At 41.0% G+C, this 25,037-nt stretch overlaps 1 protein-coding gene across 3 annotated transcripts in view; it reads left to right on the top strand.

Moving 5' to 3' along the window:
- glra4a (glycine receptor, alpha 4a) overlaps positions 1–25,037 on the top strand; it is a 77,181-nt gene that overhangs the window by 26,777 nt on the left and 25,367 nt on the right. For all 3 annotated transcript variants that reach the window (XM_050043166.1, XM_050043167.1, XM_050043168.1), the window contains 2 exons: positions 19,075–19,205; positions 23,194–23,261. In XM_050043166.1, coding sequence (XP_049899123.1) covers positions 19,075–19,205; positions 23,194–23,261 — 199 coding nt within the window. The remainder of the gene's footprint in view (positions 1–19,074; positions 19,206–23,193; positions 23,262–25,037) is intronic.

A 25,037-nucleotide genomic window follows, 5' to 3' on the forward strand; every position in this document is an offset into this window, starting at 1 on the left:
TTTCCCATCATGCCTTGGGTCTTGCAGTTGTTGGAGAGCGACTGCAGTACCTGGCTCTAAAACCTGCGGCCACCTCGCTCACATGAGATTATCGCCGTCCACTTTTGTATGATGTCAGAGCATGTCAGGATGAAGTCGGACACAAAACAAACGGGCATGCATTGTGTGGCGATCTCCGCTTATTGAATCTGTGCAGGCCTGGCTCATCTCGAATGAGCCTATTGCCTTTGTACATGGGTTGCCCACTCTACCCACTTAGCAAGATGTATGGGGCCATTGTACGGCACACACCGGTCATACAGTGCGTTTTTTTTTTGTTTTTTTTTTAAAGTAAATGACCAATATACAGGAAATGACTTAATAGTAACGGCAACAACAAGTGGGTGAAATACCCTCATTTCAAAGCAACATTTCCTGTTAATTTAAAATTATATATAATAAGTGAGTAAGCCATACTTTATATCAGCTACCTAGTATCAAACAGGGTGTCCACTTTAGTGTCTTGATCACCCAGTTGGCATTTATTTTGTCGATACCAGCTGCTGGTTGCTTAGTAACCTTATCCCCCATGTAGCCTACTAGTCTGCATGTTAGCCTACCCATACTACACAGACTCTGTAAAAAGTTTAACTTTTACAGGACAGTACAGGTTCCAAAAACTGAAGAAACAAACTCACACAATCCCAAAAAGAAAAAAAGCTCACCATCTTGATGCACACAATCCTACACTGTAGGCTACATGCGCTGCAGGTGTGGCAAGTAAAAAGATGCATTTCGCTGCACATCCAATTGGATGGTTGCCATGTTGTTGTCCAACATGCCAGAGGACATTTACATGAAACTAAATGTTTCTCAACTTCCCTATTCCGAAGTTTTCAGTTAAAGGAGCTCTGTGCAAAATTCAGAGCATAAGTTGTCTGCACACGGTTCTTAACATGGAGGTGGCTGAGCTGTCAGATAATGCTAACAGTGCTAACTCCATAAACAGTGGCAATGGCAACATTGCTGACGGAGCTAATGGTGTTAACCGCAGGGAACTAGAGAGTGGGTGCTTCGTCTCCACAATTACGCCAGCAGCACCAATGAGCTAGCCAGCGAGATAAACACATGCACTAACAAGCAGCTGGACCGGCTTACCACAAAGGACGCCATTACTCCTCTATCTCTTTACATAGTGAAGAGTGGTTTGCTGCTATATTAATCCTCACAATGTCACATACAAAGCCTTTAAATTCACAATGAATGGCATCTATTCCATCTCTAGTGTCTGTATGGATGTGGAGAATCCCAAAGACTGAGGTGCAATGAAACTAAAAAGGCCCAACAGCACACAACCACCATCAATGGCGGTGACGATATCAGATCAAAATGTGGGTTGAAGGCTGAGATTGCGCTACTTCAATCCTGGTATCTAAAGTAAGCATACAGCTCTCAGGGGTCTGACATTTGTGCATGTGTGCATTAGCTACTGAAGTTTTAAATGTAAGAATATTCTCTGCGATGAGCACAAAGAAGAATATTTGCTGGATAATGCGTGTGGGCTGAACAATTCATTCTGTCATGACACTTTGACAGCAGAGGTAGCAATTAGGATTTGGAGAAAGTGTAGAATCATTTTCTTCAGTTTTGATCACACAGTGTTCAGAGACTCAGCAGATAAAAGAATTCAATCACAAAGAGAGGGATATTATATTTCACACAAATATGAATTTTAAGTCACTAGACGAGAATGTATTAGAGCACCGAAGATTAGTCGGGGCTGCATGGGAAAAGCCCGGGGTGCTAGTTGGAGTTCAGTGTTGTAGAAACGGGCCATCATGAGCATAAATCTGCCATCAAGCCGCAGCTCATTGTAGCCTTGTCATTACTGTGGCACAAGCCTCCAAACATCATTTCTGCTGGGTACTCCAGAGATGCCAAGCCTCATTCCCACAAGATTAAAGATTGCATTACAAATTAGAACTCATGAGCAGTGGCACAGAGTTGCGATTTACTCTGCGTTAGCATGGATTACTCTAAATCATTGAAACCCTCGGGTTTGTATTGAGACAGCTAAATATACATTAACAAGAGGTAGATACCACCATTAGCATTGGCTCATGGCTGAACTAATTATACTTATTACAAAGGAAAAGATCAAAGATAACACAGAGGAGGATAGAAATAGTTCAAAGATAGGGATGGTATTGAAAGCAAGCCCAGTAAACACCACAATATCTAATGGGAATGAGTCCTCTGCCACCATTTAAAGAGCCCATCTTTGTTCTTCTGTTCTCTGAGCCGAACCCTTTGATTCAAACATGTACTGAGGTGTATAAAAATAGTTATAAGTTTCTATTTTCTGCGCATACACCTGTTCTTCTCACTTCCCTGCACGTATACAGGACGAATTGATCCTCCGAGTCAGTAATGCATCAGTAGCCAAAGCCTGAAAGAGTATTCCTCTGCATTATAGATGTATATTGTTGCCCAGAAACTATTAAAAACGCACTAATGAGCACTGGTGCACTGGCTGACATGCTCCCTTATTATAATAAACATGGGTGCTGTAATTTATGTTGAATCAATTCCACATGCATCGCAGTGGTGCCGTATATACTTGCAAGAATACTGAATCTGCACAAGGAAACAGTCCCAAATGTATTATTGAGCAACATTGGCTAAAAACTGCCTGTTCCCAGCTTTATGTATAGATTTGTGGAACATTTTTTAAATATTTATGTTAGTCAGAAAGTACTGAAACACCAACTAACACATTGTTGGTTTTGGTCTTTTGATTTATTTACAAAAGTGAAGTATCAGCGGCTTTATTCCTTAAACAAAAGCTGCCAAACAGAATGATACCCATTGTCTTCTTTAACGGTCTTTTCCTCGTCGACCTCCTCCTGGGTAATGACAGATAATGCTCGACAAATGGTGGTCATATGCAAAAAATGAACCATCTGAAAAATTCAAGAGTAATTTCAAATCCATTCATCTTATATTTTATCGGCTGTAGATTGAATATGCATGTATGCCCCGTAGGCTTCTTCCATGACACCATAAACCCATGGAACAGTTTCTACTAATCTCCCTTGGAAAGGAGACCTCTGGACTGAATGCTTAATCATTTCACCTTGGTCCTACTAAACTCTGGATTACTGTTGACTTACAGGAGGTGTGTCTTTGTCATTTTGTCTACAAGTTTTACATTCTGACTGCAACCATTGTGGCCCCTCTGAGTTGTTTAAGTCTGTTTCTCCATCCTCACAAAGTCTCAGGTTTTTCAGTGGACATCCAAGATGTGGCACATTGGCTAATTTAAAGGTTTCTACTGTAGGAAGCTGTGTCTACATCTGTGTTTCCATACCTACTAGTCCATACCCATTGGTAGCTTTGTCACCTTCTACCTACTGTATGCCAGTCCTCAATGCCTATGTGCAGTTTCACAGAGATTGACCACGTCAGTGAGTAGAAAAACGTGGGACAGACAGAATGACTGACTGACAGTTTCCGTGATTATGTACAGCATACCATACCATGACTTAGTCATACCAAAAATTACAAACATTCGGCCACAGGGGGAGCCACAGCGATCGGACGCATTTTAGCCATTTTTAAGCATTTTTCTGTTGTTATAGCGCCCTGTAGGTATCCTGTTCTACATATCTACCAAGTTTAGTAAAAATCGATATGGCGGCTAGGCCTAGATAAGAAATTAGCTCTCTAGCGCCCCCATTTTGTTTGATGGGGTCAATAATGGAGGGGTCCCCTCAGATTATGTGTGGTGATATGCCTACAAAGTTGCGTGGTGATCAGTGAAACCCTTGAGATGTTATACACCTTTATGTGATGAGCCACGCCCTCCGCAATATTCATTGCCTTATAGAAGTTCAGTTTTAGTAAATTTTCCAACTTTTGCCAAGAGAGAACTTTAGATATTGGTCCCTAGATTATGTTCACCGAGTTTCAACTTTAGATATTGGTCCCTAGATTATGTTCACCGAGTTTCATGCCTNGTTTGTCATTTCAATCGGTTGCTATAGCGCCCCCCTTTGGCCAATTGATGTAATATTGCTTCATTCACATCCTCCCATGACCCTCTACCACTGTGCCAAATTTCACATGGATTGACCAAGTCAGTGAGGAGAAAAACGTGGAACAGACACACAGACACACCCACAGACAGAGTTTTCATCATCATATAGTAAGATTGTCACTGTGCAGGGGTATATTCCAGAGAGCAGGTGTGACAAACTCTGAGTTTATGAACCCCAAGATGGAAAACACTGAGTTTTCAGTTCGACAACAGCTGATCAGAGTCTCTTCAATCAACTCTGAGTATGTTCACTCTGAGTTAAGCTTGTGCGTGGGAAATCAAAAAAGCCATCTTCATTAGTGGAGCTCCAATACTACATTTTCACCAATGTCAAGTAATTTAAAAAAAAAGGCAGAACCTCCATTTTAACCAGTGGACGTAGAGATGTTATTGCCGTAAATGGGGCTTTACACATGTATCTTCAAAAAAAAAGAAAAAAAAAAAAAAGAAATAGCCTGAGGCAGAGCGGGGAAAAATGTTAAGTTACAACAATTACGTTTTATTCAGTGTGGACCAGACTTACATTTCCTTATTGGATGATAAAGTGGTGGAATCTGACCATGTATCACGCTGTAGATAAAACACAAGATGGAAATTTAAAAATATATGGATCACAGACACTGAGACGTGACTATAAGGTCAGAATCTGATCCAGTAATAATGTGGTTGGTGATTTGCACTTAAGAAAGGTGTTGAGGTTAAAACACATTCATTATCTATAACCGCTTATCCTCTTAAGGGTTGCAGGGGTGCTGGAGAAAATCCAAACTGACACTGGGCGAGAAGCGGGGTACACTCGGGACTATCACAGGGCTGACACATAGAGAAAGACAACCATTCACGCTTACATTTACACCTACGGGCAATTTAGAGAGAGTCACAGATTAACCTCTTTATCTTTTGACTGTGGAGAACCTGGAGAAAACCCACACTGACACAGGGAGGACATGCAGACTCTGCACAGAGGGACCCCAGCTGGCTGGCGGATTCAAACCTTGAACCTTCTAGCTGTGAGGCGACAGTGCTTACCACTTTTAGACATTTATTTGGATCTTTGGATCAGCAGCATTCAGTGGTGTTACTTCACATATGTTCAGACTATACGCAGCCTCACGCACTCGTCATCACGGGCTTGTGTGTGTCTGTACCTTGACTGAAGCCATCTAAAGTTTGCATTTGGGGACAGATATATCCATGTGTTTGAGCCCTATTTTAAAATCACATTCCCTGCCCCATTGTATCCTTTTGTGTACTGAAAATAGCAGTACCACAGCTAGAAACAAAAACATATGATATGACTGGTTGATGCTTCAGATCGTTGAAAAAAGTCGAGGCCAAATCTGCTTTGATTTGTAGCAGGTCATGCCTGCCGCAGCAAGACGTGTTAGTTGGATGAGTTTGTAGCTTCATGTCACCAACTGAAAACGACTTGTAGCCTGTTGCTGCGTCCCGTAGTGTGAACACAGCATTAAGCGTCATACTGATTTCTACAAGTTAAAACTATACTTCTCCTGTAACATGACCATTTGTATACCAATTACTCACTGTTTGTTACCTAGAACTTATGAAGAACTGTTTTTCTCACATGCCTCCACAGTGAACAGAGAACTCGAAAAATGCAAATATTTTTCATGAATTGATTCATGAATCACTCGGGTCCATGTTTAACAACAGCAAAACATCTGTTTAAAACACTTACACCACTCGTGCAGTATAATCCAAGTCTTATTTATCCAGTCATATCCTTAGTACTTCCCTAACACATGCATTATCACTTAAATGTTACAATACAAAAAACACCTCTGCCTAAACGTAGCAACGCGTTTTCTTTACTCCATCATTTCATGGAAACTCTTGGTGAGTAATTGGTAGACAAATTGTAATTTTGCAAGTGAAGTATTCCTTTAAACAAAGATTACATATTATGTGCTCTAACAAACTGCCAGCTATCTTGTGTGCACAGCTCAGAATAAAACCTCTACATGTCCTTCTGTGACTCTGAGGGTGACTTGATGCTGTGTAGTATTTGAATGTGAGGGCAAAAACTGCTGTTGAAAGAAAGCATATGAAAGCAGTAACCTTAGATCATTCTTAGTAACAAACTAATGTACAACCAGTATTTTGATTCCGACAAACAATAAACATCCGCTAATTAATGCATTGTGTTAGGTGCTTCAATACAGACTGAATTAATGAGGAAATAAAACAGCATGTCTGACTCTGAGACAGGGAGAAACTCAGTTTGTTGAAGAAAACCTGCCAGCAGGCAGGTTAGGTTCACAGAGTCAGTTACCATGGTAACCCAGAGTTTAAGTCACCTCTTTTTCTGGAAGTGAAACCTCAGGGTTTCATCTCACGGTTAACTAACTCAGAATTTTCACTAAACCTGCTCTCTGGAATACACCCCAGGAGTCACAGTGGTCATGTCACTGAAGACAGATGTGCGAAGGGTAAATTACAGTGTGCTCCAAATCCCATTCTCCAATGAGCCTATTGATCAAAAGGTGGACAGTAGTAGCCATCACATACAGTAGTGTGAAGACAAGGACACTGAAGACGTCAATGTGTTACGATGAAGCATGCTACACTTGGATATGATAAAAGGCCTGTCACTGGAGCGAGTCAATTTGGATGATATGGCGGCCAGATACAAAGTTGTGTTGATCGTCTGAAAGCCCTGCATTCAACCTCAAAGTGAGAGCCCTTCTGCGAGAGCAATACCTAAGGCTCAAGTGGATGTCAAGGGCAATTGGACAAGTAGAACATTAGAGGAATGCGTTTCAACAGGCGGCGAGAGCGGTTTTGTTCCGTTTCCCATTATGCTAACGACACTAAAAAGTTAGTATGTTCATGCATGGATGTCTAATGGGCCCGATATCCCCCGGTGCTTCCTTGTAGGAAACCAGGGAACAGCCATACTGCGATATGATGTGCTTTTCTGATTACCAGCTTCTTAATGAAAAAGCAATTAAAAAGAATATGTTTGCACTCCATGGGCAGAATCCCATTCCATCTAATTAGAGATCGTTTTCATCAGTTGCTTTCGAATCTGAGGCTCAATGAGGTTAAACAGCATAAGATGATAACTTACAGACAAAAATGCTTCTTGTTGTTTCTAAGTGAAAACCAATCAAGCAGTTTTATGGACTGAATATGCTGTAACCTAAATCGAAAAGGCAAGCATTCAGCATTTATGTCCGTCCGTATCTGTCCCATATACTGAGGCTTTATGGTGTAGGGGCAAAATGGAAGCAGGGAATTTTGCAAATGTAAAGAAATGTCGGTCTCTTGCTGACCTCGCCTCCCAACCCCCCCTCTCCTCAGTCCATTTATGTCCACATACATTTAACCTCATGCACTGTATACAATATGACAGCTGCAGCTTCTGTTCTCTTACTGTATATGGTTATATATTCCTCCTAACTAAATGATGCAGAACACTGGAAACGGGTAGCAGTTAGGCTGCCTCTTATTCTTTGCCCGAGCTGTCTGGTCACTGAAATTCAACTACAGATATGATTTACAGGGTTTTATACTTTTTGTATTTTAATAGAGGCTCGTGAATGATGAGGTTTGAATTGTTTAACAGGATTATTTGCCCAATTTGAAGTCATAACTGGAACCCAGTATGTGCAGGAATTATGCCCATGTTGGACAATCCTACAGACACCTCACTGTTTAAATCATGTATCAAGTCGTGCATGTATCATTGAGTTCTTGTCTGGCACTAGGGCTGGGCTGAATACATGAATACTGTGTCCGGACCTACCATGATTAAGACTCTTTACATTTACATTTTGGGTCAACACATGTAGGGCTTGAACAATTATGAACTGATTAAAGGTCCAATGTGTGGGATTTAGCAGATATATTGGCAGAAATCACCTAAAAAAAATGGGAATAGTTGTGTTTTCATTGCCGTGGAATGAGCTGTTTATATCTACATAGGGAGCAGACACAGGCATGTGGTGGGCGAACCACCTGTCCCAGACTTGCCAACTATCTAGTGGTGTTGGAGTAACAGTGATTTGTAAGGTGAAACTGCTGGTTTTAATCACCTGGGGTCTCATTTATGAACATTGCGTATGCACAAAACGAGGCCTGAAAAAGATGTACACCCTTTCCCATGGAAAAGTTGCGATCTATAAATTCAGACTTGATGGGAGAAACTTTGACCCATGCCTACAAACATTTTGGAGACAGGAAATTGGCGATGCGGATGGTGAGGTGGAAGCCTGGTTGTGGAAATTGTCAAATATTTTTTGGCACACACCATTTTTTGCTGTTGTCCATAGGTACACTTTTAGTATGGATCCTTCACACTGTTTTATAAATGAGACCCCTGGTGCATTTGTTTTGGAGAGGAAGAGACCTCAGTGGATAACTCGGCTCACAGTAAGAACCTGAACAATGAACACTGAAGGAATCCTAACCAGGAGAAGTTTCAGCTGGTTACAAACTGCGATCCTCACTGCTATATGCCACTAAATTCCACAGAATTTTGCACACTGAAGGTTTAAATTGATTAGAAAAATAGTTGGCAACAAATTTATTCATCAATTGGTTATGTCTATTGCTGTGTCTCAAATCGCGTACTAATATACTTACACTTCATATTTTGAGTGCATAAGTGCATTCACACTGAGAAGTATGGAAAAATGCAGTGTACTCAAAAAGTTGAGTGTGGAACTATGGACACTTCTCGCCCTCAAAGGTCGCCATCTTGGCTACGTAGCGGAAGGGGAGGGACCACTTTTCAAACTGGAAATAGTGGCCGAGGACTGTGTGACCGTGAACGTTGCTGCATTGTACAAATTCACGTGTTTTTTGCACTGAGCACCACTATACTGTTGTCAGGTATAAGCCAGCAGTATGTTTATTGGGTTAATTTAGCAGTCTGTAATGATTTGGTACCGCAAACGATAACGCAATTGCTAATGCTAGTTTGCTAACTGGCTAATTTGCAGATGTCATTTCCAGTGAATGCACAACGACCGTGTTTGGTTGGAGACAACACTACCCAATCGAAATTTGCACACTACGCCAATGAGTACATAGTGCACATAGTATACTACATAGAAGTGTACTAACGGAAGTATGTGATTTGAGACACACCATATGTTATGACGTAAGCACTGTGGCAAAGTTTCCAAAGGTGGGTGCATTCAATCCTGCACCTTGTGAAGCTCACGTTATGAATTACAAGAAATGACTTCTTATTTGCCTCAGGAGCAAGTGTCTGTTGAGAAGATATAAAGTATTCACTCAATATTCCAAAAACTCTGTAACATTATGTCATACTCAAGTCTGTCCGACCTAATGTGAGCGAATTAGTGTTAGCTAAATGCTAACCCCAGCAGATTTTTGTCCATTTTGACAGACATCTCCTGATAGCTATTTTAAGGCGAACGCTTGATAAAGCTCGTGCCTGGCTACAATGATCCATCACAAAATGAAGAGAAAACAGTCAGCAGATATGCGTCTGTTACGTATGCTTTTAGACTAACCTGTAAATGCGTTCGTTTGACAAAACACACAAACTGCTGGGGATGGCCAATTAAGCTAATGCTAATTAGCTGAAATTAGGTTGGAGAGACACTGGAGTGTAATGTTGTGGAGTTTTTGGAATATTTGGTGCCATTAGTCGGAGTGAGTCTAAAGTGAATCCTTTATTTTTTCACAACAGCAACTTGATCGATATCTGAAGAAATACAGTATATGTTACATTTCACTTTTATTCTCAGGGTATAGCTTTGTTTGTATTTACTCCTGATGTTGCCTATGTTTGCTTTTTTATTCACTAGTTGTTTGAGACATTGCACAAGAAGATGACAAATAAAGAAGTTTTTTAATAAAATGCTGGAAATATTTTTATCCGATTAATCAGAGTAACGATTGGCAGATAAATTTATCATCAAAATAATTGCCTCTGTAGTTGCACCTCCAAACACCTCTTATAAACAGTATTTTTCACTATGAATATGGACACATCTGACTGTTGCTGAAGGAGCATTTTTCTTTGAAAGACTGAAAAAAAGGCAACCATGGCCAACATGGATTCATGTATCATGTATTTGCAGAAAATAACTACATGCTGTTTACCTGAACCGTTGGTCATTTGTACACATACTTTGATTAAAATTAATGGCTGACTGAAATATGTTGCTTGAAGCCAGGTGGAGTGGAACGGTAATGAAATGCAGAGTAGCTCCTCAGATGAGTTGCTCATTCAGTGGCTTCCCGTGGTTGATCTGCTGACAGCACAGTCTTGACAGGTTTGTCATAACAGTGCTTTCCTCTCATAGCTGCACTAGTTTCAGTTTCTGTGAGCACAGGATGATGAACAACTGCCATGCAAACTCCACCCAGAATAGAAGTACTGAATCTTTAAGTCTGTGTGATTACTGTGCAGGTCTGCAAAGGATGCCAAGAATAAATCCATGTTTTCAATATCTATTTGGGCTTCTCCTCAGAGAGGGAAAAGACGTACAGTAGTACTGACTGGCACACTGAAATTTCAAAGACTAAATCATGTCTGAGCAGCTGTTTGAATTCTACATTTGTATCACCACCTCTGTTTTTCTAGTACTCGGAAGTGTGTATATACAACCGCGTTTCAGCTTTGATTCAGCTCTGCTGTCGAAGCAAAATAAAGTCACTTACTAACAAGAAAGTGACAGCCCAAACTTGCTGTGGAGTGGAAGGGAAGAAAGGGTTGTTACGTATTCTCGACAGCAGTCTGGCACGGATGCTCAAATGAAAGGGACGTAGGGGGAAGCAAAAGGTCAGGCTCATTAAATGTCAGCAAAGAGCATCTTAATAATTGAATCACTCAGACAAAGAACCACATAATTTAGCTTTGAAGGGTTCTGAGGAGACACTTGCAGTCACACTTGTAGTTTTATAGTGACTAGAAACTGCAGATATAATTTTAAGATTGACTGTTTTACAGTACATTAACCTCAAAAGGACCTAACATCTAAAGACCATTGCATAAGATTTACAGTATGTTTACTATTTCTATTCACTGCTCGTACTTATACCTACAAAAGTGATGCACTATAATTCATGAGGACATATTTTTTTTGGAGGGTGTCCAGTTTTTTGTTTGCTTTTTAAGTGCTACCTCAAGAGTCATTACTCTGGATGCAATTTTTTCAAAGAGATGGGTTTGTGCCAAAAAATTCAAAATTCATTTTGGCTGTTTTTCCTCTTGCCCTCTCCCTGATACAAGATAGCCAGTGTTGAAGCACTGATGACACCATACACAATAGTGAAGAGTCCAATTAGAAATGCATGAGGGCTCATAGAGAGATGATGTAGCCCGAGGGAAAGCAGAAATCCAAAGCTCCCCCCACAGCTCAGGGTGAGAAGTTCAGCTGTAGACCTGAGCACAAAGAGTTCACTAAAACTATGATTACGCTGTGAATATCATTATGCGAGAAAAATAGTCCCTGTGCACAAAAACAAAAAAAAAAACAGCTTTTTGCTGTTGTTCCTAAAGTTCATAAGAAATGTTGAATTTTTAACCAACAAAACCTTTGATATGCATACCTGAAGATGTGTAAGAATTAAAGCCAGTTGCTCCTGTATTTGATGAATTTGTGTCTTTGGGCTTCCAAATAATTAATTAAAATAAAGCTTTTCCCTTCACTATTCCACCCAGAACCACACAAAAAAGATATCGGCAGTTTGATCCCCAGCTCCTCCAGTCCACATGTCGAAGTATCCTTTGGCTACTGAACCCCAAACTGCTCCACATGGCTGTTTCATCAGTGTATGAGAGCCTGTTGAGACCTACTATGAACATGCGTTTCGGTGGTTTGAACACAAGTGAACAGCCAAGACACATAGCTGTTCACACCACTTGTGTTCAGATTACATTACTTGCCTAATGCAGTTATTACATCCACACTTTTGCTAGCTGCTCTGTAGCATGCTTGCAACTCACGTCAACAGTTGTGTCAGTACAGCTGAAGATATATCGCTGTCAGCAGAATTCAACACGTCTACTTCCATAGGGAACAACAGCAGATGGTCAGTCAACACCTAATGTAACTCAATATGAAATGGATGAGTTATAGAGCATTAGTGCACTGTCAAAAGCACCACCAAGTCCTGCAGTGGTGACGTAGTCCTTATCAGGGACACTCCGAATTGTGTTGGCATTTATACTACAAAAGATATGTGGTCCAATGCATCCCAGACCTCCTTCACAAGTGGCTTGAGAGATTGGATCACACTGCGTCTTGGTGGCTGTGAACACTTGTATTTAGCGCTGTGTTTTGTCACCTTAGAATGAGCAGTTTATATCTACATTGGAAAGCGGTCCTCATCCACAGAGTCCATGTTGCACCGCCATGTTTCTGCAGTAGCCCAGAACAGACAAACCAAACACTGGCTCTAGACAGTGTCATTCGCGATTTCATGTCTGCCTCAGCAGTCAGCAGTGAGCCAGTTTTTAATGTGAAACTATTTTATTCAGTGTTTTCATCAGCTTAAATCACCAGAACCATTCATTTGGGAGAGGAAGAGACCTCTGCAGATAATTTGACTCCTCTAAAAATCTTCCTGAACATCTGGATCTCAAGGTATCAGCGATAAAAGCTGAGCACACATTAGCAGGCACTGGGCTAGCGGCCAGTCTCCAAAAAGCCAAACAGCGTTGGAGAAAGAGGCTGATTTTTAAGCTGAAACTGCTTTTTTTCACCATTTTTAATGTGGTCCATTTGTTTTGGAGAAGAAGAAACCTCTGCCAGTAATTCCGCTCCTGGTAAAAACCTCCCTAACAAAGAAAACATAAGGAATCCTAAGCAGGAGTTCACGCTTGGCACATGGGAGATGTTTCACAATCTGCAGTCCTCGCTGCTAGATGCCATTAAATCCTATACACCACACTGTTCCTTTAATACATTTTAAGACAACATCGAATCGTATGTAAATGCATACTGTATGCAGACCATTGTGTTCAATCAGTATCAGGAGCCTTCATAACAGGACATTTTTACAGCTGAGGAATCTCATACTGTTGTTTCATCAGTGTTTATTAGCATCAACAACTGGCTCTCACACTGAGCTCCACAGATCCAGGCTGCATATCATTGAAATTAACTGGGGAAGTGTTTGTGTTGGGTAATAGTTTTGACTTTAACAACTGACTCATGAATGTACTTTAAAGAAAGGAGAGCTGTCTTATGACCTGCATTTGCTGAGTTCTTTGACTGTGGTGACCTCACTTTATGATTTTCATACCAGAAATGTCATGTAATGGCAAACCTCCCTCAGTAGTCATCTGCCGCCTGCTTCAAAATGCATTCACAAATCTCTGCTCGAACATGCAGCTGTGTTCAGGACTCATTCCTCTACTATTCTTGAAAACTACAGAGTTCACTGTCACAATCATTTGTCTCTGAAAGCTTGTGACCACATGTCTGAGAAAAATCACACTCGAGACCAAACGGGATGTTTTATTGTTTTGTTTGGATCCGTAAAACAAGCACAACCCGAGACAGACAGTTCGTTATCAATGGCTTTCTGCGAGCATTAAGAGTCAGCCCATCAATCCATCTCCCTGTGTACCTGTGTGTGTGTTTGTGAGTGTGTTCATGACCGGGTGTGTGAGGGTGAGATGAAAGGGGCACCAGTATACTGTAAAATCAGCAACACTACAGAGTGGACTTTAGCCAGAAGCAGTGGAGTGGAGTCGGGGGACCAGTGAGAGTTGAGCTTTGTACTGTAAGAAAGACTGGAGATATGTGCACAGCTCCACTGGGAAAATCAACAAAAGGTGCCGGGTGCTTGTGTTATTTTTAGCCATAACAGGAGACTACGAGTGGTGCGGCTCCAGGGAAAACTACTGGATGATTAGAAATGTAATTTGGAAAGTTACCATGATAGCTGTGTGTATGTTAACATGCTAATGTGATTATGCTAATATGGTAGATGTCAGCCATGCAGCAAACGATGCTTCCAATTAAAGGTTGTAAGTTTGAAAACTCGATCAGATTAAACACAGTATATTTAATGTTGATTACAATGTGTAAAAGATGAGATACTGAAGGGGTAAAGGTACTGCAAAGATTAATTAGCGCAGAAATAAGAAAGAGTGGATTCACACAAGAATAATTGCTGTCACACTATTTACATTGTCCCTACCAGGAAGGAACCAAGTACCACCAGTGAAAGATCAACAAATCAATGAATGAATCAGTAGCGGCAGAGCTTCACTGGTGACTGCGTGCACTGTTGTTAGCTCAGCCGTGATACACAGTTTGTTACTTCTTCATGAGAAGCTCATTTAAAGACCAAGAAAGCCACAGAAACAATCATGATGTGATAACTCTGTAGCAAAGAGTTGGTTGCTGAGGTATTAACCTTATAACAGTGGGTGTATAGGCCTAGCTTTGTACTAAACGAAATACAATAGCTTGAAACTTGCAGAGCCACCACTAAATGTTGCAGTGACATTAATGGTGATATGTTCAATTATTGCAGTACATGCTGATGTGCATATGAACAGTGAGGCAGTCTCTTAAGGCCCTGACACACCAAGACAACAGTTGGCTGTTGGTTAGCATCTGTCACCCTAGTCGGTGCAATGTCTCTGGCACTGTTGCCCTTCATTGGCGCCCATTGTTTTTTTTTGGCCGATTCATCATGTTGAAGCGGCGTTGGCAGAACTCATCAGTGAATGAAATCACTCTAATTTGCAGTTCAGCTAAGCGCACGAGAAGCAAAATGGAAATGAGGAAAGTAAACAAAGAGCTAAAATCGACAGGGAGCTCTTCAGCAGAGCTCTTCAGCAGAAATGCTTCCTGATGGTTTGTGTCACTGTTCACTGGTGCACGGTAAATATGTCCTGTTCTTTCACAATTGGACTGTGTTGTTGATCAGCTAACTGGCTTGCTGGCGTCAAGACGTTCTTCCAGCTTCCCTTTTTGAATGACGATTTCAGACTGTTCATCTGCTGGTGTGGATAATTATTATCTCTAATGCTGGCACAGAACGTACATGCTGGTTGACCGTTGGCTGTTGTCTTTGCAGTGTATTCATATGCAACTTTTTGGCGGAGACACAGCAACGTGAGGCGACGCAGCAGTGGGCCTTTGTCACTGCTAGTTCTCTGAGGTTTGTTTGGTGTGTCTGGGCCTTTATATTTGAAGAAAAGTGAACAAACCACATTGTCAGTGAAGCATCTTACATAGAACTGAAAGAAATGATTCAAATCGGCAAAGTGAATCATAACTTACACATGAGTAACAGTAAAAGGAGTAAAACTGATAACAGTAGGCCCAGTGGTGATAGAATATGTGTTAGCAGCCCATCAGCCCAACAAACAAAAACTCTTCTCCAGCGTAATATAAAAAAAAATAAGTCTCAAGATTAATATTGGTGTTTATGCCAAATCTTATGTAATTTAAAAATAGTAAAGACATTTTTTGCCTTTTTTTTTTATTTTGTAGGAGTGAAAATTAGTCATCTTCAACATTTGTTGTGCTGCCATTTAAGAATGATAAAGAATGTTGGAGAACAATCAGATACAAAATACCAAGTAGGCTCTACAGGATTATTCATTTCATTTGGCAGCTATCATGCATTTTCCAAATAATGTACTATTTTTAAGCATTCTGTTATTTTAAATGGCTTGAAAGATTGTGTACTGTATATGGCTACCTTACATTAACTGGGAAAACAGTCTCTACAGGGGAGCACCAGACCCCTATAGGTTTGGGCTGAGCCCCAAATGTTTATGATGCCTGGCTCCACCCCTGTTTCAGATCCTTGTCTTACTCATGATTTGTGTAAGTTCGGCTTAATGTAAACAAGTTAGGTCACATAGCTTCAGGAATATAACAAATGTTTGGCTCAAGTTAAAGAATGTTTAGCATCTGTAGTACCATTGCCATTGTACACAATCGAACCACATTGACAATGTGAGTATAGCAACATGCCAACATGTTAATAAAACCTACTGTCTTCACCAGAAAACACCTGACATTATCCTGATAGGTATGCTCAGAGACAGCTACAAGGTCACTGAGGTCCTGAACTGTAATAATTCAACAACAAAAAAACACCGTCTTTTTGCATCTGTCTGATGTGAAACCACTTGAAAGAAAGATGTGAGTGACGGCTGGCTTGACCGCTGTCATTCTTAGATCGTGCCCTGTGGGCTTGGCTCCCTGCGGACGACCGGGCGCTCACGGACACCTTTTTGGCTTCCCCTAAAAGCATTCATGTGGCCCAGATTGAGCTAATGGAGAGATCAAAGAATGTGTTGTAGTGGAAGGGCGTGTGTGTGAGATTACACCTGGTTTTCATAATAAGGTGCTAACAAAGGGTAAAATACACACATAGAAAATAGAGATATGCAGGAGTTGGATATGTACACTGATCAGCCAAAACAGTAAAAGGTGAAGTGAATAACATTGATCATCTTGTTACAATGCAATGTTCTACTGGGAAACTTTTGTCTACTGGCATTGATGTGTATACCACTTGACACGCAGCACCCACCCAAATGGCAACAATGCATCTTGATGGCAGTGGCCCCCCAAGCAGAGCAATGTGCCATGCCTCACTGCAAAAACTGGTCAGGAGTGGCCCGAAGAACGTGACAGAGAGCTCAACAGGTCAACCTGGCCTCCAAATTCCCCAGATCCCAATCTGATTGAGCATTCGTGGGACGTGCCAGTACCCCAGAGGTACCCCAATCCACAGTGGGGCCTTTTTGGGTCGGACTTGGCTCTGACATGTCAAGGCATGGACACCTCTAGGGGGCTGCTTTGGAGTCTGGCACTGGGGCATTGGTGGTGGATCCTTTGAGACCTGTCGGTTGTAAGGTGGGGCACTGGCACGTCCCACAGATGCTCCATCAGATTGGGATCTGGGGAATTTAGAGGCCAGGTTGATGCCTTGCAGTCTTTGCCTTGCAGTGTTTGTCATGTGTTTGGATAAGTGAAGTGCTTCAAATGTTTTGGCTGATCGAATAGAAGCCCCATTTTTGTACCTTCAAATACCTGCATTTCGAAATACTTCTCATCTCGAAAACAAATCAGGCATGTATATAGATGTTTCTTTTGAAACATCAAAAAGAAGTTTAGAAATAGCGGACGATGGATGAGTTTTTGTTTGTTTGTTTATTGTATTACTCATGCTAGATTTTCAGAAAAACTTTGAAAAATATTGCTTGCTCAGAAATGCAGTAAATAAGCTCCATTAAAAGTAGAAATCTGGACCTCGCTTATTTCTAAACCGTGGCTCCCACCCTGCTGACAGGGAGCTCTTGTGGTTGTGTGAATTATGACTTTATGTCTGGTTTAGTAGCAAAGGCGCGTGTAGTGTCACAGGGAGGAAGTCCCGGTGGGTGTTTGGAAGCAAAGACAGAGAAGACTGCATCTTGTTTTGTAACAACAATGAAAAATTGTCCTTTTAACCACAACCATGATCTGTTACTAATATTAACCAAGTAGTTTTTGTATCTAAACCAAACCAGACTTCAACAGTTGTGTTGGCAGATCAGAAAACATTCATATGAATCCCTTTTGTAATCAACATAAGTCATGTATGTGTATTGTATGTTTTTTGCAGCGGAGAGCTAAAAAACAAGATAAAGCTACTTTGACAAATTGGATGCAACCTGCAGGCTGACAAGATGTACTTGTTTGGCAGAGGATTGCACTCTATTGACTGTCCCACTGTATATGTACGCCAAAAAAACCCCTCACTTTACTTTTAGTTATGCCTTGATTGATTTACGCAGACGGCTGCACTCACTCACTGTCGATTTAGACCACTGAGGAATTGACAGCATGCTGGTTTCCATCTGAGACTAGGAAGCACTTACACACGATGATGGGTGAGCAAGGACACCTCAAATGTAGGTGTCTTTGTGAGCGATCTAATGGCTGAAATTGTCTTTTGAAAGTATACCATCTTTAATGTATTGTTGCTAGATATTCAGTGGAAAAATACTTGAGCATATTTAATCATAGCTTCATAATTATGACACAGTGATAGCCAACAATTCCTAATTGTTGCCTTCACAATTAACAGTGGAAGATCTCTCAGGATCAGCTCAGCTTTCCTCTCGACTTCCCAAAAAGTCCTCGATCCTGCAGCCCCTGACGATGCAGTTTATGTGGCTTTAAATACAGCTAAGAGTCCGTAAGATTGGTGGATCAGTGACTGGCTGCACACACTCCCGAGAACACAGGGCATCAGCAAAGCTGTGCCTCGGAGGGGATTGAACCAGCCATCTGTACTCCGGAGTTTTAGATCATGACAGATCGTGAACTGTTAACAATCGTATCCAAAGCATGGGGTGCGATCAGCTGTGCTGCAGCAGGGGCCAGCGAGGAATCAAATCCATTATGAACCTTAAAGAGCGTTTTCCTTGTTTCCTTATTCCCTCTGTCTTTCGTTTGGTTTTAAGATTTCCTCTGCCCCCCCCCCCCGTCTTCACTTTCACTTCGGCCTGTTGGTTATTCCTGTCAGTGGCTGCCTGAGCCTCACTGGAGCTTGTATCAACTCCTTCGTCTCCCCAGTGTGACATTCATAGCATTACAATTGAGCCATCAATCTGTCAAGCCTTACCCCTGCTAAGCCACGAGCTGTGGGAAGCACAGGAGAGGGACAAGTTTACCTCGGCTTCTGTTTTTCTTCTCTGTAGTTAGGGCCTAACAACTACAATAAGTCTCAGACATGATGTGAAATAGATAAGCTTTTAGTTGCCAGCTGAGGCAAGCCATCCATCGTCGTTTTTCACACTCATTTCCCCATCCACCGCTGGGTATTTTTTGCTGATGACTGACTTGGTGATAGCTGTTGGCTTCTCATTCTGTTGGATTCTCATTATTTTTTTACCACCACCCCCCCCCACTGATACGTCTCGTACATACACACACTCCCTCCTCTGCTGTTTTCTCAAATCTTCTCTCCTTTCTTTCTCTTCATATTTGTTCCTCCTCTCTGTCTCCCTCCCTGGATGATGTCAGACTGAGCTCCTGTAAGGAGGAGATAAAGCCCCCCAGCAGGGCAGGACCACAGCTGTCGCCTTCTGACTTCCTGGACAAGCTCATGGGGAAAACATCAGGATATGATGCCCGCATCAGACCCAACTTCAAAGGTACGGTATGTGCCAAGGCAAGGCAGACCATCACAGTAGCCCTCAAGAAAATCCAGTAGAAAGCACAAGCACTCGAAAAACACACATACACACACACACAAAGAGGAGAGGATCTGTGCTGTGAAAGCTAAACAGCTGACCGTTCTCATGTGTATGTGCTGTATGCTGCTCTGTCAGAAACTATGATGTGATTCTGAGATTTTACAGCTTTCCAGTACATAAATATTGCATCAGCTTGTCCGCCTTTTCACCCTGTTCACACAGCACTGTAGTTCAACCCAACATCTAATTAACCCTTCATGGGGAAGGCCAACTATTTTGTTGTAGACTTAATCTAGAGACTATTATAATGTAATATTTTACCATGCAGCACAAACAGTGAAACCGTCTCTCCACAATTACGTTTTGAGGAAAACATAATTGCAGCCTGTTTACTGGTAATGTTTTTTTTCCCACAGCACAAGAGGTGCTTCTTTTTTTATACCACATGCACGTAAGAGGGAGGGTAGTCCTGTGTGTAGTTAGGTCTAAGCCGTTAAACAGCAGCCCAGTCACCAGAATAAAATGTTGGCATTGTAGTGTGTTGTAGTTCAGATTACATGTATATGAGTCAAGTTTCTCATCATGAGGAACAAGGGATGGTGGATGGCAGGACACCTAGTCATCACCACAACAGCTGCCAAGAAGCAGAAAGCACCCAAACACAGTTCGGGGTTGCTGTGGCTCAGAGGTAGAGCGGGTTATAAACCAAGTAGCAGGTGACACTGTGTATGGTAGCTTCAGCCACCAGTGTATGACTGTGTGTGTGAATGGATGAATGTGATCCGTAGTATAAAAAGTGCTTTGAGTGGTCGGACGACTAGAGAGACGCTACACAAGTGCAGATTTACCATTCGAGACCAACAAAAGCAAGTATTTTTTAATGAGAGTTTCAGACATTTCCAGTCATGTTTGTAGCAACCAAACCGGGGATTTTGGGTCAAAACATGTTTGTCTAACCCCAGCCAAGTGAACTAAAGTACTAGTACTCAGTAACTAAACCTAACCACAGCTTTGTCTCAACATAACATTGAAAACTGAAACATAAAGTTTCAACATATCTGCTACGTCTGAAACATACAAATGTAACACATCGGTGGTTTGCAGGAACGTACAGTGCCAAATTTATTCTGGAGACTGTGTTGGTTTGTTTCATGACACTCTACAATGATATTTAAACAAGAAGACAGACAGAAATAATGAAAAGCAATTGTCAGTGTATCCTTACATTGATTTACACATCCAAAAAGGAATGGGTGGAAGTATAAACTTATTAAATCCCACCCCTTCTCCATAAGTCAGAGTGAAATGAAATAGACAGCCTCCTTGTATAGATAAACCTATGTCTTAAACTTTTATATATATACACAATTGTTATTACCTTTCAACTTTGTCACACAAAAATAATTTGTGTATATGTATGTAACATTAATTACCAAATATCTATCTTACAAAACCTGTCTTAGTATATGATATGAATGACCATTATCCATATGTATTTAGACTGGGTCATACTTGTAAGTCATGGATAATGTTATTTATATTATATGTCTTAATAAAACATGACATAGGAAGAGATGTCTTTTATGTGTTCCCATTTTACAACTTTAAAATTAATTCATCTGAGGCGTCTGTGGCTTAGTGGATAGAGCAGGCGCCCGATGTACAGGGCTGTTGCCGCAGCGGCCCGGGTTCAATTCCAGCCTGTGGCCCTTTGCTGCATGTCACTCCCGCTCTCTCTCCCCACTTCACACTTCACTTTCCTATCGATTAAAGGCAAAAAAAATGCCCAAAAAATATCTTAAAGAAAAACCCAAATTGATTCATCTCGGTAATGTAACCAAAGCAAGGTGTGGACTAAAGGTGTGCAAAAGTTTAGCAGAGCAACTAAGTCTTTGCACATTTCAGGGATAAAAGCCAGTGCAACACACTGTTTTGGTTCCAAACTGGTCATCCCCCTGCGGAAGCCCTACCTAGCCTGTTAGGTTGTTTTAAAAATGAAGTTAAAATTGCAATAATATTCATCTAATATTCATTAGGGGTGGGATCAGTAGAGGATCCATGGTACGATGTTATCATGATACCCAAGTCACGACACAATATTATTACGATTATAAACATGTTGCGATATGCTGAGTATTGCGATAAATTATATTGCGATATACTGCAATTCATTACCTTTTTTTTTTTTTTTTTTTTTTTTTTTTAATTTTGTCCCCAGAGAAAAAAACTGGCCAACATCTGTTATTTTCACCTAACCTCAGCCATGTTTTTCCAGCAGCGGTCATGAACCTGTCATGAACATTATGTACATGTCGTAAACGTTTATGACTGCTGTCATTAAGTGTCATTCGGTTTTTGTAATCAAAGTGAAAGTGACATTGCCATTGCCAGAAGATGTCTTTGTGTTAATGTCAAGTTGTCATTATAAGGACATCCCAAACAAATTTAATGTCAACTTGTCGTGACAAAGACAACTTCTGGTAATGTCACTTTAATTAATGTCAAGTTGTCATAATCAAGACAACCCAAACAATGTCAACTTGTCCTTACAAAAAATGAATGACACTTAATGACAGCAGTCATAAACGTTTATGACATGTACATAATGTTTATGACAAGTTCATGACCGTGTCATGTCATAGTTATGACAGTGTCATGTCACTCTTATGTAGATACCTCCAAGTAAAGTGTTACCAAATTATTCTTGACTAAAAAAAGTGCTGGCGATGTGATGTGGTTTCGGTTCTATGAGTTCTATACTACGTTTATGTTAGATGGATAATGACATCCTCTTAAGTGTGCTGAATCTATAATTATGTGTATCATGTCTGCCTGTTTAGATCTGACAGTTATGAGTCCAAGTAGGTGTTTTCATGCAAATTGACATCAAGCAATGCCTCCATGAGCTGTGTGCCACAGCTGCTGCTGCTCCGACTGCTGACCATGGTGATAAGCAGGCAAAATCAATGAGCCAAACAACAACAACAACCTTCCTGTTGTTTGTAGAATACCAGCATACACCTGTCCCTTTTACCTGACGCAGCATCTTTTCCTCACATCTCCTCTCGTGCCCCCCTGAGGAGACGCACCTCACAGTTTGATCATCTGCGTGTTTAGGCAACAAAAGCATTTTGGTTGAGATGAGTTTTGGTTAAATGCTAATATATCTTATGTTGTACTTAAAGTCACTGTTGGCTTTTTAATTCTCAAACCAAGAACACAACTTTCCCTCACCTTTACCAAGTGCTTTGAGTATCTAAAGAGAGCTATAAAAAGCATTAGCTGTGCTGAAGGTGCTAATGACAGGATGTTATATTCCAAGAGACACTTCCAGGGGTTTGTAGGGAAAACAATTAAATGTGTTCTAAGTGAAAATCTGCATATTTGTCTTCCTCATTATGTTGATAAAAACACAGCCAAGGTGTTGTATCTTACAGTAAGTACTTACATATAAAGGTAATTTTAAAAGTCAGGGTTGCACACTGACGATGTTTTGTTTCTTAGACACTAAAACGTGGGCAGACGCATCTCTGTGACCTTCCTTGCTCTTAGTTTTACAATCCCAACGTTATCTGTCATTTCCCAAGAAGTTTTTCTTCAAACGTTTCTGAGGTTGGTTTCAGTAAATGAGATTTTTTTTTTGGTGGGGTGGGGGGGGGGGCTGTAATTACACTTGAAGTGACAGGCCTAAATAAATACTTTTTTCCTAGTGCCTTAAAAAGCAGGCTCTTCAGCAGCAGAACTGGAGCTGGCACGACTTGCTTTGTAGCAACACTTTCAGTCCAAATAACTATGAGGATGAAAATTAATGAAGAAGCTGCTGTATATTTTAACACACCACAGGAGTTATACAATACAACAGGTATTTTTTTTAACATGGTGTGATGTCATGAATCCCATCTAAGGCGAAAGATGTATAAATTGAGTTTTTTCTTTCTTTCCTCAGGCCCACCTGTGAATGTCACCTGTAATATTTTCATCAACAGCTTTGGGTCCATCACAGAAACTACAATGGTAAGAAGACGTTGGATGTTTCACATATTTTCAAAAGGCAAATGTGTTTAAAATCCTGTAATGATATGGTTTATATTTAGCTTCATCACTCCCATTACTTATATATAGAAATCTTGAAACACTCCATCCTCTTTCTTTCCCACCAACTTCTTTGCTAATCCACTCAGTGCTGAAGCCGTTCCCTCATTTCTGTGTTTCGTGGAGCATAACAGTGCAACCTTCAGAGACCAATGGGTCACTGACATGCTGATAATGAACTGTCCACTCTGCAATTAAAATGAAAAATTGAGAAAATGGATGAAAAGAGGTATGGGAGAGAGGACAAGGGGTTCAGGGAGAAATAGCTGTCCTCAAGTCTGCATTTACAGTGTTATAGCTGCTGGGTCAGCACAATACAGCAGTGAACTGTTTAAAGGTGTGTGCGAGGGAGCCCCAGAGGGTCAGACCTCCAGTCAGGTCAACCCACAGAACGACAACAGTAATGATGTCATTGTATGTGGTGGTGGAGCATGCTTTTTATTCTGATAAATGAAGTGAACAGGCAAGAAAAGGAACAATGTGCAGTGCCCAAAGATGAATTCTGAATTAATTGCTCAGATTAGAATTCTAATTTAATTACTCATGTATGCTGGCTGCAGGCAGGAGTGATTGTGTTCGGTTCTTGTCCTTGGCATGGCTTGCATTGCCAACCCTCTGCTCACCAGCAGCACATGGCTGCGACGGTTGAACAAACAGTACACCGTCTCATTCAATCAGTCACTTTTTGGAAAATCTGATGAATATGGCGAGGCAGGGGCATTTCAACAAGAGTGATGCCTTCATTATCCTGAACCACTGAAGTTACATAACAAAGATGGATCATCTGTAATAACTCCAGTGCTTGCACCAGTCATTATGACTGGGAGATATATAAATGGTAAACACTACAGTAGCCAAAATCTTTTATTACAGTAGGGCTGCCCCTGACTAAGAATTTTCCTAGTCCACCAATAGTCGTCATTTAGGACCATTAGTCGACTAGTTGTTTGCATGTTTACGATTTTAATTTAATAATTAAACTATATATTTTGGGCGGGGCAACACAATGGTTTGAGTTGAAGGTGTGAGAAAGAATAGTATTAGTAACATTGTTAACACTGTGCTACATTACAGAGAAATACAAAACCGTACTAATGAACCTTCATTAATATAGGCCTATATTTTATCTACAAATGCACGTCACACACTGAGCGAGCCGCCTGTTAATGACGCTGTCGGCAAAGCAGTAATGATTGTGCTAAGTGGCTAATGGGCATGTAGCTACTTCCATGTTTCAGATGATGCGTCATGTTTGTAGTCGACCAATGAAGATGAGTTTACATATCACCTTGGGTTCGTCCTTCACCTTCTCAAAATGATCCCACACTTTGGATTTCCTGCCCGACATGTTATTAACTAGCCTGTGGAATAACCGCAGGTACCAGCCCTGGAAATTAACATGACTGAGTACGGCCACTTCCTGTCTCTGTCCTTTCAAATTAAACCCCCACATGGTCCAGTCATATAAGTTTTAATTTATTTTGATAAGGCGCAGCTCCTAATAGGGTTTCACGTTTTTGTTTATTTGCAGATTTTTTCTGCGACTAAGTGACCAATGAAATCTTGCTGATTAATGACCTTTCTGGTCGACTAACGTTTGGTCGACTATTAGAGGGCAGCCCTATGTTATGGTGTATGTAATTTTATATAACAGTAATGGTATATAAGCCCAGTAGGGCCGGGTATTGTTTAATAAAT

The sequence above is a fragment of the Epinephelus moara genome, chromosome 4 (genome assembly GCF_006386435.1).
Source record: "Epinephelus moara isolate mb chromosome 4, YSFRI_EMoa_1.0, whole genome shotgun sequence".
NCBI lineage: Eukaryota > Metazoa > Chordata > Actinopteri > Perciformes > Serranidae > Epinephelus > Epinephelus moara.